The sequence below is a fragment of the Syngnathoides biaculeatus genome, chromosome 12 (assembly GCF_019802595.1).
Source record: "Syngnathoides biaculeatus isolate LvHL_M chromosome 12, ASM1980259v1, whole genome shotgun sequence".
Classification (NCBI taxonomy): Eukaryota; Metazoa; Chordata; class Actinopteri; order Syngnathiformes; family Syngnathidae; genus Syngnathoides; species Syngnathoides biaculeatus.
In genome coordinates, this window is record NC_084651.1 from 20,864,858 (window position 1) to 20,880,265 (window position 15,408).

Consider the following 15,408-nt stretch of genomic DNA (forward strand, 5'->3'; position numbering starts at 1 on the left):
ATACTAAAAGGTAGTTTTAGTAATTGACTTGATAGGACTGTTGAAAGTCAAGTCAAAATCTATCAGAACATCAAGGTTTTGGACTTGATCTTTGTTTATTAAAGATGGAGAGTCCAGGTATTTACTAACAGCAATTCTCTTTTCTTTATTGCCAAAAACAGTTTCTCTGTTTTGTTGTGGTTTAGTTGAAGAAAATTCATCCAGCTCATCCAGTTATTTATCCGCTCTAGACAGTGGCACACCACCTCATTTGGACGGTTGTAATCTGGGGACATTGCTGAATATAATGGTGTGTCTTCTGCATAGCTATAGCAGTCAAAATTAAAGTTTTGAAGAATTTGACCCAAGAGTAGCATATAGAGCTCGTCCACAAACGTCATAAAATCATGTGACTTTTGTTTACCTTGCAATATTGCCGGTCTAACAAAGCATTGTTCAATGCTAAGTCGGTTGTAGACGACATGAAAATGTCTTATAGCACGGCACCCAGTCTTGTCCGATACCGTTTGACATTTAAAAGGTGAAAATAAACAAAGGCACATGGAAAAATTAGATAAACTCGGCATAGATGACCCATATTTAATGCCGAAGTCGATGTTTTTGCCGATAAGAAATTGGACTGTTAATTCGCTTACGCTTGTCTTGGACAACTGGCTCTACACATGTATCTGGTGAGTAAGTTGTTGAGACTTACATTGAAAAGTTTGAAAGCGGATAAAAGTCTGGATGCCTACAAATACTTTGTTGCTGGATCTGTTCTCATCAGGAATACATCCCACATAGTGAGGGGTTGATGGCTCGTGAATGCGGAAGCGTGTTCGGCCACACATTAACCTTTGCAGGAATCCATGGATCTTTTCAGATAATAATCAACACAAATACCAATATTTAAATAAATGAGCTCTGGTTTTACACAAACTCATATTCTTAACTATGATTGAAAAAAAAAAGAGGACAGAATCGTCTCCACGAAATGTACACGGAAGCAATTGCGGCCACACTTAACCTCTGTAAACCTCTGTGGCAGACAGTGTCTTTTAAAGTAAGCATTGTTCTCAAATGAGTCAATTTGGCATTATAAATAGTATAAAGTAATTTGAGATTGAGAATAATAATTCTTACCTGAAATGAAGTGATCGCAACACAGGCAAGTGTGTATTTTGGTTGGGCACCAACCATCATGTTTCATTGCCGAAATCCATCGATCTTTTCTCGTCTTTTCAGCTGATATACCATACAATGATGTCTTTGAATTTCTGTCTCATCTGTTGTGACAACCAACAGCACAACAGGTCTCAAGCATTGGGAAAAATCTGCTCCTGTTCAACGACACCCATACTGACGAGCAGCTCTGTTACACCAACAATATGGCGCATTGAAAATGGTCATGTCATGTGCACGACCTCTATACAGACTGAACACGAGCAAAAAGCAAAGGCTCTTCCTACAATATACTGACAGTAAAAAAATAACTGCATTTGACATTAGTTTATACTTTAAAAATTACAATTTGTATGCTTTATTTATTGAGATTTAATGGTTTTCTAATGTATGTTTTCATTTTTATTATATAGTTAAATTTCGAGTGTTTGTTTATATTACCCTGTGGTTTTGTTTCAATTTAAATAGGTATTGTTATCACTGATTTTGTTGAAGTTATTTTTCAGGACTTCGTAACAATTTTATTGGATCATAGTACATTCTTGTTTTTAGTGACTTTACGTAACCCATTGGTTAGTAATAAAGGTTGTTTTTTTTTTCTCATAGCTACTTGTTGTTGTTCTGTGTTTTAGTAATATTATTTCACCAAGCTGTTTCTAACATTCCATACAACAAAATAAATTATTTATGATTGATGGTGTCGGACACATATCATAATTCAAAGCTGCAATATCAGCATCGGATCGGAAGTGAAATGTTGCTTCGGGAGATCCTTAGAGAATTAAGAAACATGGTCAAAGGCAGCTGTTGACAATACTTCGGGGGCTAACAATGTACATCGGACATCAGAAGTATTTCCTTAAGAGGAACTTGTTATTTCCTGTTGTTTTCAAACCAAATTCTACACCGCATCACCTCCAGCATTAGAGTAGTTCAGTTAACCATAATACTTGCTAGTTATGTTATGTCATATTGCCAGCACTGTCCTGGTCCAGGTGGGTCCTGTTTGACGGGCCTTTGCTTCTGTGCCAAGTGCTGGCCTTTCATTTTGTTCCATCACAGCCAGAGTTTGACTCACTGCTATGTGGAAACTATTCAAAGGTTCCAATGACTGCTGAATAGCTCACATTCTCTGGCAGTTTTTCCCTCAACTGTACTCTGGGCTTGCTCTCAAAGCCTCACATTGCCCCACAGGAGTCAGTGAGTTCTAAGACAACAGCATGTAAAAGCAATTCACTCTCCCTTTACCCTGTTGTATTGAGGTGAGCCGATACAGAATAGCCAAGTAATAATAAAATAAAATAATAAGTCTGATCCCATCATGTTTTGTTTCTTATTCAGCACTCTGGTGAAGTGACAATCTCTTACTCTGTCACTAAATCGTTCTTTTCTTCCAGATAACATTTTACCGTCTACAAAAGCTACAGCGAAGGATGACAACGACAATAACAGAGGTTTGTGTGAAGCATCCACAACATTATGTCAACCTTGATTAGTTGTGTCACAACATCTACACGCTTTGCATTTTGCGAGAGAACAGTTAAGGCTGTACCCCACTGTTGCCCGAAGATAGCAGAGATTAGGCTACAGCACGCCTGCAACCTGAGTGAGGAGAACCAGTATGGAAAATGGGTGGATGGACAACATCTACATTTACAGAGAACAATGATGATTGAACAGCCCTTATTATTGGGATTGTAGTTCAGAATGTTCTGGATTATAATTGCATGGCAACATACTGAGAGCTGTTTAATATTCAGGTTTTCTTATCTAACTATCTGAAAAAGGGAGATATGAGTCACCACTTGTTTTGACCTTTCCAAATTTACAGCCCAATTGTGTAGGTACTTTATACCTGATAATGTCGACAGTGAGTGTGTATGGATGTTTATTTTGTACCAGAGTGCTTATAATGCTGAGTCATCATTGACACATTTCATTGTTTTATATTTTGGAAGCGCTTTCTTGTTTACCAATCGCTAGTCATGGTCTGCACTCTTGCTCTTTGGGCAGAGGAGTACAGAATGAAGACTGGTCATTTTCAAATGAATGTTTTCTTGGAGGCAAACTTGTTTAAGAAGCCATTATCTGGCTATTCTGCAGTTTCAGCCCCTTCGGATGTGTAATATTGAAACAATTACAGGCTTCTCCGATACGATGGACCAAAGATAATGAGATTCTTACACTGGAGGGTGTTAGTAGGCAATTAAAATTGTACACCACCCATTTGTCTTCGAGCCTAAAGGTTGCAGGGAATTTTTAAAGATAGCAGTCATGGTTGTTTTCCCTGGAGAAATGGCTCATCTCACTGATTGTGGAAGGCTGCACTAGATAAGCGCAGTCACTTCAAGGGCGTCAATAATTCTGTGTTTTTTAAACAAAGCATGTTTTTTTTCTACATTTCTGCCTGCCTACGTTTCAATCTGCCTGTTCAGCATACATTCCTTTATAGTCCTGCAGTTGCAATTCAAAATAATTCACAAATTCAATCAGCAGCATTAGGAGAGCATAAGTATTTTGTAATAATCTTTACAAATCCTGATTTATCAGGCTTGGCAGTTTAATAGTATCTAATCCATTCACAAAAGGCCCCGGCACAGCTTTCTAGCATGGGAACGCTCAGTCCTTGGGACAACCTCTCTCACAGGAGGGGAATGAAATGATTTCCTAGTGCCTCTACTGTAAAGGTTAGGTGTGGATGTAGCACATAGAGGGGATTAATCATGGAAAACACTCAGATGTCACTGATAGCACAGAGTAGGAGACGCTCACTGGAACAACAAAACCTACTGCATGTCAGGTATGTTATATTTATAGTTCAAGATCCTTGAGAGTCTCGCGCAAGTACCAAATGCTTCCATTGGAAATGAAATCCACTTTATCTGGAGCCTACCATGCAGGCTACATATCTGTCGCCATTCATATGTGGAGCACTTGCTTGAATAAATTACGCTGTTGTAGCACTGAGTGGAAAGCATCTGTCAATATGTCTGCTGCATCACACTCCTTGGGGGTCTTGATGCTTCCATACCACGGGTCACCCATGAGTGGCTTTCAGCTGCTGTACAGATATAAGGAAAACATTAAGCTTGCCTTCAGTGTGCTTTCTTTATAAATACACTGGTATAGTGGAGTGACACATAATAGTAATAACAACAAGTGCTGTTGTTACTGGAAAAGGCAAATTGTGTGGGAGGCAGAAGCACAAATGAACGTACTGTAAGCGTGGGCTTCTAAAAGAATGCTCGCCCAGTCCTCACAAGTCTAAGAGCAAAGCAAAGCAAATATATTTGTATGGCACATTTCATACACAAGGTAAGTCAATGTGCGATTGAATATTAAAAGCTGATGATGATTGATGATGATTAAAATACATAAAACCATTGGAATAAGTACAATTTAAACTACTTTTGGTGCAAGAAATATCACTGAAAAGTGGAAGTACTCTAGAACGCATGAGAAATCTGAATGTGAAAACACTCACACTCGGGGCTGAAGTCACCTCTGTTAGCAACCTATTCCAATTTTTTGCAGCATAATCGCTAAATGCTGCTTCACCATGTTTGCTTTGGACTCTGCACTTCACTCAGTCAATCTCAGAGCTCTACTGTGTTTGTATTCCATACCAATTTCTTTCATGTCTTCAGGACCTTAAACCATTTAGTGGTTTAAAGACCAGTATCAAAACTTTAAAATCTATTCTAAAGCTTACTGGAAGCCAGTCTAAAGATTTTAGAATTGGAGTTATATGCTCTGATCTCTTTGTTCTGGTCACAACTCGCGTTACAGAGGAAATAATGAGTAAAATTAAGCATTATGTTCACACAAAAGAAAAGAAGACAAAGAAACACTTTTAGTCCATATACTTTTGTTCTTAATGTGAAACTGTTAATTTTGATGGTATTGATGTTTGTGAAATTTATACTCGAAAGTGTAATTTGATGACGTCCTAAACAGTCCCCATCTTAGGGCAAGTTAATGTACAATTTATAACTTTTCTTCCTCATGAAAGGATGATGTATTCTCGTGACATTTTCAATTTTTTTTTCTTTGCAGTATTTTTCATGTATTTCTACATGCCCACTAAGATTCAGTTACTTCATAGTCCAATATTTGTCACTGAGTCTATTTGAGTCTAAAAAAGGGTAAGAAAAAAAGTGTTGTTTCTGTTTCCTTGTTGGTTTCCTAATAAGCAAAGTTGGGAGAAAAATGCATTTTAGTGGACAAGTTGTGTAAAAAATTGTGTATCTTGACGAGAATTGCCAACGCATAATCATGGCAAATAATAGGGCCAGAAATATACTGACACTTTTCTTTTTGTTGTTGTTTTTTTTCGAGTGATCACCTGAGTTGGTAAGCAGCCCCAAAGTGTTTACTGTTCGGCATCAGGGTGGTATTAGTGAGATTAGTGGGTGTCACAGGGCAAAATAAAATGTGAACCTTGAGCCAGAAATCAATGTCTTGCTGAAAGTGTTTCTCTGGCTTGCTAAGGTTTCTTCTAAAGAGGCGAGGAAGAAAGAGCAATGGTGGGGAGTGCGGACGGTACATGGAGATAAATAAGGCTGGGTGGGCCAACGCTCGTCCACTCCGCAGGCATTGCTGACGAAAACGTGCAAAATTTGGGGGAATGCGAGCCTTTGGTTATCCCAGCGGCCTTTTTGCACATGCCTCCTGAATTTTTTTTTCCTTTTCTTTGCTCCAGTTGGCTTTCACAGGAGAGTGGATGAGAGGACAGTGGGAAAAATGTGTTCAATTTTCATTTATTGCAGAGCATGAGATCCATCACGATATCCACTTTATTCAAGTAGGACACAGAAGCAAGTTTGCGTTTTAACTTCTAAATCATTTATGTCCTTGTCATACTTAACCCTGTTATTGTCATAAATATATCATCCACATTCCTGTGAGACTTTTTTTTTTCCCAACAAAATACTGTGTGGTAACTCACTTAACATGAGTGTAGGAACATTGACATAGAGTATTTAAAAAAAAAGATATCATCATTAAAGCTCAGTGTTGAGGTGCAGATTTCACCTGAGAGCCATTTTGTATGGAGTTGTTGACCACTACTACTGAATCTTGGAGCCGCATTGACAATGAAAAAAGGGGTTAAGTACTCTTCAAGTTGGCAAGAAAGCTTGGGACAATGCTGCCACCTGCTGTTTGTAACGTCAGTAAATTGCATTGTTAGGCGAGGTGTCATTGTGGAGGGACATTGTTCCAATGGTACTAATCTTGGAGCCATAATAAATCACAGTTGCCCAACATATGATGTTTTGTCACCCCTGCGTGTGTGGGCATCGTTTGTTGCAGATTGAGCCCAGTTCTTCTCAGTTGGCTTGATTTATAAATTATACATTCATGTGAGGGAAATTGCATTTGGCCTCTTGCCAGATATGACATGTTGTTTGGAATCACGTTATACGATTACGACATGTCATTGGGGCATTTTCAATCCAAAGTGTGGCCTCAGCTTTCATCTTCACGTTTTTCTCACAAATGTATTCTTTTTGGCCCTCTCAGTGAGGCTCCTTCTCCAAATATCAGTCATGATTAATAGAAAGGATTATCATCGACTGCGTGTCACGAATGTTCGGCTTGATGGGCGGAGGCACTCGAGATAAACATGCAGCCATGCTAGAACTGGACTTTTTTTTTTTTCATTTAATAGAGGCTGGAGTTTTTTATTGTTCTGAGTGTGAGGCAAAATTGTGTAGATATGAAAAATGGTTTCTCAGTGTAGCTTGTTAAGAAAAAGCAATTATAGAAGCTGCACAATAGCCATTGTGTGAAGCATGTTCTTTTATCGGTGTCATGGCTTTCATTTACTTGGTCCCAAATGTCATTAGTTTACCTCCCGTAGGTGTTTATGCACGTGTGTGTGCGTGTGCTGTATGTGAGACAATGTGTAAAAGCTGATGTCTATTCAATTCATTGTGTTATGACTGGAATGTGACCTTATTTGCTTCATTAGTCCAAACTACAGTAAAAGTTGTCAATTATTAGTTGAACAAATCTTCATAATTGTCCAATCCGTGGTCTGTAATTAAGGACGCACGCACAGCCAACAGCATTTCAAATGTACATCCATTCTTATTATCACATGATATGAGAAAATATTTGTCCTGGGAATGAAAAGCGATATTTGACAGTTAAGGTGTAAAATAATTATTTCTCTTGCACTGCAACATTCGGCGCATTAAAAAAATAACTCCTGAGATGTAATCGTTTGGTCAAACATGATATAATGATGTGTGTCACTAATTGTGTAGTGGTTCACTTGACTCACTTCAATCCATGAGGTATGAAGGCAGCACGGCTTTGTGTGTAAATAGTTGTCTCACCCTGCATTGTATTTGCTCTGCGACTGACCAGTTGAAGGTTTAGTCTGGAAAGCTGCAGCTCTGCAACCCTGAGCAGGAAAAGCTGGAAGGATGAATGAAATAAAAATGCATTGACAGTACACTTGAATGGTGATGGAGTAAAAGCAAATTCCAAGTCGAAACATATAAGAAATGTAATTGGACCTACACTGGAAAACCAATTAAATGCTGCTTTTATTTAGCTCATTTATTTTGTGCCGTCTTCTCGTTGCACTCCATCAAAAAAAAAAAAAATGTCGCCACAAATGATTTGGAAAGGAAGTAGGGAGACCATGTGAAAGACAGAAAAGAAACAACATTCAATTCCATCTTAACTGGTACTGTAGAGAGAGTGGAAAACCCCACAGTGTAAGGAGTATAGTGCATATAGTCCAGTGAAAATGCATGCATGGACATAAAAGCAAACAACACCAAAGGCCTTGCTTTGTTTTTCGAGGTCAAAGAAAAACAGATTGCAAAATGTGGATTGATAGGTTTGGATAAGTTTTTTTTTTTTTTTAAACATTTCAATTTCAGATGATAAAGTGGACGGAATAAACCAAATGGTGCTCAAAGTGCCTACAGAAATGCCATTGGCCAGAATGACGTGCTCACGCACACACACACACACACACACACACACATCTGCTTGTCCTTCCGGTTTTATCCAAAAGGGTATTTTTCAACTCGATTTATGGTTGGATCAAGAATTTGACAAATTCTTTGGTACTCTGGTCACAGTAAATAGAGAAACAAAATTGGACAAGCATTATTTTTGTGTATCACAGTGCGTATAATTGCAGCTCCATGTTCCCCCCTTCATGATGTCTAAATTGAAAGATAATGCAATTTTATCAAAACACTCACTTTGAGATTCTTTTTACATTTTTTTTTACATTTTTACACTACATAGCACCATTACTTTTTGGTGTAAATGAGTTGAAAACAGTCCTGTGTGTATGGCCCGTAAGCAAGGGACGACACAGGCTAAACTGTGGGTTCCTGATCCATTTTGAGGTGATGCTAACCTCTCAAAACAAAAACCATTTTATCGATAGAGAATGATGACGTTTGTATACGTGTGTGTGTGTGTGTGTGTGTGTGTGTTTATATATATAGACATGTTTGCGTGCGTGTGCGTGTGTGTGTTTATATATATATAGACATGTTTGCGTGCGTGTGCGTGTGCGTGTGCGTGTGTGTGTGTGTGTGTGTGTGGTGTGTGTGTGGTGTGTGTGTGTGGTGTGTGTGTATATATATTTTTTTTTTTTATTATTATTATTTTTTTTTAATGATATGTGCTTGGCATTCTTGTGTTGAATTGATGAACATTTGCTCTCCTTTCTAGGGAAAGAGGAAGCAGGTGATGAAGACAAGGCTGACAATGGTAATGTCACTTTTCGGCTCATTAACATGCTCACAGCCTCTTGGCTCTGCCAGTGTTTTTTGGTGTCATTTGTCATCAAGAATTGAATGTACTATTCGCTCCACTTCAGTCTCTCCATCCCATGTGCCAACACTGCCACAACAACAAAATCTTCTCTTATCACAGATGCATGGAACAAAGAAATCCCTCAATTATGTATGGCTTTGGAAGTGACATTATTTTCCCCTTTCTTTTTGTCATTTAATTTATGCATCCCTTTGTGGTTCCATTGCTCTCACGCTGCAGCACAAAGACAAAGCGACATGAAGCAATGGAGTGAAAAAGCTGTTTTAGGTGATATCGAAAGTTGAGCAATTTCGACTCAGTGCGTACATATTTTCTACTTTTTGAATTCCACGTTTCTAGATGGGGAAGGAGTTGAAGACGTGGAGATGGAGAGTCAGAACCCAGGTATCGTACACTTGCAAACGAATCCTCTTGTATGGTCTTATATTAATGAGCAAGTTTCCATTATACAAGCTGGTTACACATTTTGGAAGTCGGGCACAAATAATTCTGGTCTAGCAGCTCCTAAAACAGCCTCATGTGAATTCATTTCGTGTGCTTGTTGTGTGAGCGTGTGTGTTATAAAAGGACAATGTGATCTGAGAACAGGAATTGTTTCTTTTTGTGTAAGTATGAACTTTTCTGCCTCTCTATGCCATTAACATTCAAGATTTGCATTGCTGTCAGGGAGCGGCATGTTGCTTGTCTTATTTTATGTAAATCCTATTCCATTGACAGAATTTTGACGGCTGGAGCAAATATAGCGTCTCTGAACATGAATTTTGTAGATATTCGATAAGTTTGTTGTGCTAAATGCATCCCTGGGTTGCTATCTGAGGATTAGATCTGTAATTACCTTCTTGTGAGACACAAACACAAAACTAGAAGCAACAAGGGGGGGGGGGGGGAATGCATAAAACAATCGTGGAACATTAATGCAGCTCAATGCTACATTGGAGGGGGGGGGACTCTAGCCACTGACTTTTCAATAACATTGCGGTTTAGTTAGCTACTAGTTTTTACATTCTTTAAAATAAATAAACAAGGCCCTTTGTACGAAAAAGGTTGGGAAACACAACACTTGAGGTGATCGGGTCATTATTTGAAGACCTTCGCGCATGATATCTTCAATCACATCTGAATTAATCCTCGTATTTTGTTGCTGGTCAAGATGAAGATTTGGCCTTTGAGGCGCTGAATCAAGAAGAAGACGAAAACAACAGTCAAGACAAACATGAGGACATTAGAAGTGAACAAAGTCAACATCAAATAATGACTGTGAATAAGGATAAAGATGAAGACAAAGGTACAGAACAGTGGATGCATCCATATATTCCCTATAGTGCTTGTCCTCATCAGATGAGCTTTTTGTTGTTGTTTTTTTTCTTCAGCTGAAGATGAGCAAACTGCTGCAAAGACTGAAGAAAAAGATGCAGCCAAATCCACTCTGGAGATGGAAGGTAAAATTATGAATCAATTTATTTATCACTTTCTCTCTTTCTCTCTCTCTCTCTCTCTCTCTTTCCCTCTCTCTCTCTCTCTGTCTCTCGTTTCTCAGATATGTACATGTACACTACTTGGTGCAGTCGATATGTACAGCAAAATGCTTCAAATTGCATGAGCCGTTACTGCAATTACTATAGATGGTGTTGTTTGTAAAATAACTAGCCTAATCAAATTAAAGTCCAGTTGATTCCTCCAAACAATTGTGTTGCTGGGTTCCGGAAGCGTTTATTGCTCCAAGAGTTTGCAGACATTCTCCTAATTTCAGAGCTGTTTCGGATTTGTGCTGAAATATCGTGGCGCCGAAGCAGTAAGAGTCGTAATTGTCTTTGCGCCTCATTGCTACAAATTAAGCTTTGTTTAAATTGAGTGTGGAAGCTGTGACCACTATTGCATTAAGACAACGGTCCAAGTCACTTTCTCATTTTCTTCCTATTTCACCTTCTCTTTGAGTGACATTCAATTAATTTAGGGTGAGAGTGAACCTTCCAGATAGATCTGTCTGGGAGCGCCTTCTCCATCCACTCTGAAAAGCCATCCGAATACATCCCGTAAACACTACAAGCCTTTCCATCAGTTGGAAGCCACACTCCACCACACTGATTGTGTCGCGCCTGTGCCTGCCCCCGTCTGTCACTGTCAAGGGTTACTATGGGATGGCTGTGGCAGAGCAGTAAACAGTGGTGTCATTCATGATTGCAGGCAGATTACATTTTGGGTGCTCGCCGGAATATCATAAGTGCAACCTGTCTTCGACCGATCTTGATTCTCACGCGTATCCCAGCTCATCGGCTGATCAAATAGTTCCCGAGCAAATATATTTCATTAAAACATCATCTGCAATTAGACACCTTGCTCGTGGCACGGAAAGGAGATATTAGTCATTAGTTATGGTAATAAAACTCCCAGGTTTTAAACCCACTCCATCGTGCTAATGGATTTGTTCATAGCCATCCATTTTATTAAAAAATGACGACGATATTATTGTACTCAGCCGTACGTCAAGATGTGTGATATGTGTCAGCTTTGTAACATTGTTTAAAGACCCCATAAACCACTGTTTCAATAAAACTGTCTCATATATTTGAGACAACACTAATACATTTATATTTGAATTATAAACCAAAAAAAATGACTGTTTTAATGTCAACTGAAGATTGTAACTTTAGTGGGCACCAAACGTAAAGCACGTTTTCATTATTTAAACATATCATGTCAATAAACTCGTGTTAGTGTGCACAAGGCATTGCTCGCACTTTGTAAGGAGTGTTAAAGACATTTCAAATAGCTCCTTTTGCATTTGCACATTTATATCCACTTTGTCTTAACACCCTGCTGTTCTCACACAGCTCACTATTGCACATATGGAAGTGTGTATCACAGCTAAGAAGTTCAGTCCCAGTTTGCCTACACTTCATACGAAGGGGTGAAAAAAAGCTCCCTGTTCATTTTCACCCTCGTCTGGTCTGCATGTTTGCTTATTTTAGATGCAGATTTTGGACACAGCGTTGTAACTGATGTCTTTTGAGTTTCTTTTATGAGCACGTCATATGTCTTTCAATGTACAGTAACTACTGTACATAGCAGCGAAAATATACAGCATATATACTATCGGGCAGAATGAGTCTAATTTTACGTAAGCAATATAAATGACCAAACAGCCATCACATGTAAAACAAGGCACGGTATATAATGTGGGGATTATATAGTGTGATATAATATTGAATGTGGAGAAGAGATACATATGTTAGGTGGTGTTCAGAAAAAAACTTTTTATAAATGGGGAAGCATGCTGCATCATTTGAATTAAAACACTGTATATGCATTCAATATCACCTTCCACATGCAGGTAATGAGATTCTTAGCCTGATATTTGTGGTTAGAAAGGCTCACCAAATTGAATCAGAATCCAATCATCCTTTATTTATGAATATTCATAACATACTTTAAAAGGGGAATTGAAGGCTGCATTCTTATTGCCTATCTCTTCATCCTTGTTCTGCTGAATTGTGAGTGGGCACCTGCTTCAATAAGCTCGCGGAACACCCATAAATTAAAGTAAGACGCTCTTTGCCTTGAGCAAGGAATAAATAAATGTGAGTTGAGAACAGAAATTGTTTTTCCTTCATGCATTGTGATTCTCCACTAGAAGTCAATAGCGATTGTCTTTGTTCTGAAGGAAAGCTTTAATTGCAGCACAGCCTCAATTATTGGCTGTATGCTGCACATACTACATCATCAGGTTATTCCCCCTCCATTGGAAAACTCTAAATATCTTTATAGGTTTTTTTTTTACGTTTGTTTGTTAATCCTGTTAACTAATATGCACCACACAAGCAATGAAGCGGTTCTATCTGAATATTAAAAATGCGAATATTTTATTGGCTTTCCAGCCTTTGATAATGAAAGACATTGACATTACATTTCTTGTACACAGGGTAGTTATTTTGTTTTGTTCTTTTTTTCTAGTGCTGCTGGAACAGCAGTGTATGTTGGTAAAAAGAATCTGCAAACTGCAAACAGTAGCAGGTAGCATCGCGCTTATGATCTGCAACCAACTGGACTGCCTTTCCTGTGATTTAGTGGTTCGACTATCATTGGTAGTCAGTTTATTTTCTAATTGTATCATATTTATTTCTTTGTAATGCTAATGTGTGGTCGTTTGGGTTTGTTTAAGGTTTGGTTTGGTGTTGCTCTGTTTCACATCTGCTGCAGATTCCCACGGTATAAGTGATACTGTAACTTCCACTTTTAGAAGATGGATTTTGAATGACCATGAAAAAAAACTTCCATGGTTTTAAAATGCTATCCATTTTGTGTAAAAACATAAATCACCACATCGTAAATGCCCAAGGGAAAGAAAGCCAAATTTGTGTGTGTATAGCGTCAACAGTTTTGTTAGACAAAATGTGTTAAGGTTGGGCCGCCACACGGATGTGGCTGAGTACAAGCAGGAAACAGTCCGTTACGGCATCCCAAAGTTCGACATGAGGAGATAGTGAGGAAGAAACAAAAGACACACCCATCAGGCCATCACAACAGAAAGGGCAGAACCGTTACATCAGCCTTGATCCTCCTGCAGCCGTCACTCCCTCACCTCTGGAATCCCCTGATATATTTTTTTTATTTGGGCCCATCCATCCATTTTCCAAGCCACTTATGTTTCGCGGGAATGCTGAAGCCTAACCTAGCTAACATCGGACGAAAGGCCAACTAAACTCTGATCTTTGGTTCCTGTGGTTTTTTTTCTTCTCTCTTTCTCCTGGACATATTGTGTTGTTGAATTTACAGCACTGCACTCCACACATAAACTGAGTGTACTGTTGCATATTACTGCAATGTCTTGATTTCAGGACACTTGTGTAGGGACAGTGACACATCTGTTTAGCACTGTAACTCTCCTGCCAGTAATCATTGTAATGATGTCAGTAATCACAAAACTCGCTTACCTTTATCATGTAGTTGTTTTTCTTCCTTGTAAAATCCCTTCACTCAATAAAAGAGTGCATCAAAAAAAAATGGAGGCACCATAAATCTCCATCTAACCATTATGAGAATCACTTTTATTCTCTAGCAGGCTACGGTGACGTGAAGGGTGTGATTGATTCACTTTGTATTTGAGTCATTCTCTGGTAACATTTGCAACAACAACCTGACACAAAGGACTCTCCGGAAATCCAGCAGGCTTGTTATTGATGTTAAGGTACACTAAACCGTCACAGCTCTTTGTGTGTGTGTGTTTGTGTGTGTGTGTGTGTGCGCGCGCGTGTGTGTGTGGTGTGTGTGTGTGTGTGTGTGTGTGTGTGTGTGTGGTGTGTGTGTGTGTGTGTGTGTGTGTGTGTGTTTAAATAACGTTTATTCATGAATGACCTTTTATGGGACATAAATGCAAAAACAACATGATGGTGGGTAAAAATAAAAGTAGAAGTGTAAATACTCAAAACACTGCATGTCCAAGAGCCAAGGACCACATGCCGAGGGCATCAAGAAGACCTGGAAGTAGCAGTTATGTTCTCAATTGGAAAACAATGAGTAATGCACTCCGCCGCCATGGCCTGTATCCACGCTCACCAAGTCAGACCCCACTGCTGTGAAAGCTTGTATGCCGAGCAACATTTGGACAAGCCAGTTGAATGCTGGGAGAATATAATTTGGTCGGACGAGTGCAAAATGGAATTCTTTGGGTGTCATAATTCACACCACGTACGGAGGAGAAATGCCACCGCTCATCACCAAAAAAACATCACATCAACAGTGGAATCTGGAGGTTGGAGCATGATTGTGTTTGTGCTGCTTTTCAGCAAATGGTACTGGTAAACTTCACATTGTTGAAGGATGAATGAAAGGGCAAATGTACCGAAACATTCTTGACAAAAATCTGCTGCTATCGAGGAGGATGATGAAAATGAAACGAGGGTAGACATTTCAGCAAGATAATGATCCAAAACACACTGCAAAGGAAACTCGCAATTGGTTTCAAAGAGAGAGGGAAAAAAAGCTGCTAGAATGGCCGAGCCAATGACCTGACTTGAATCCAATCAAAAAAATATGGAAAGAACCGAAACTCAAGGTCCATAAAAGAAGCCTACAGAAACTTAAAGGCTGCTTGTGTGGAGGAATTGCCAAAATCACACCAGAGCAATGCAAGCAACTCGTTTCTCCATATAGGAGGCGTCTTGAACTTCTCATTGCAAACAAAGGCTTTCGGACAAAATCTTAAATAAATTCCAGTTGGGACGTTTAATACGTCCCCCCTCTTTCATGTCCCAACATCACACACGATTTAATTTCTGATCTTTCTTTGTGTTGGTGGATTACTTGGATTGTTCCCAAGATCTGGTGAAATTTTCATGTCAATAGCACCTGTGGAAATATACATCCATCCATCCATCCATCCATCCATTTTCTTTGCAGCTCATCTTCACGAGGGTTGCGGGGAGTGCTGGAGCC

At 39.1% G+C, this 15,408-nt stretch overlaps 1 protein-coding gene across 3 annotated transcripts in view; it reads left to right on the forward strand.

Moving 5' to 3' along the window:
- The window catches only part of macrod2 (mono-ADP ribosylhydrolase 2), a 460,594-nt gene that overhangs the window by 427,080 nt on the left and 18,106 nt on the right, over nucleotides 1-15,408 (forward strand). For all 3 annotated transcript variants that reach the window (XM_061836387.1, XM_061836389.1, XM_061836388.1), the window contains exons 13-17: nucleotides 2,559-2,615; nucleotides 8,872-8,910; nucleotides 9,316-9,360; nucleotides 10,127-10,261; nucleotides 10,347-10,415. In XM_061836387.1, the coding sequence (XP_061692371.1) occupies nucleotides 2,559-2,615; nucleotides 8,872-8,910; nucleotides 9,316-9,360; nucleotides 10,127-10,261; nucleotides 10,347-10,415 (345 nt within the window). The remainder of the gene's footprint in view (nucleotides 1-2,558; nucleotides 2,616-8,871; nucleotides 8,911-9,315; nucleotides 9,361-10,126; nucleotides 10,262-10,346; nucleotides 10,416-15,408) is intronic.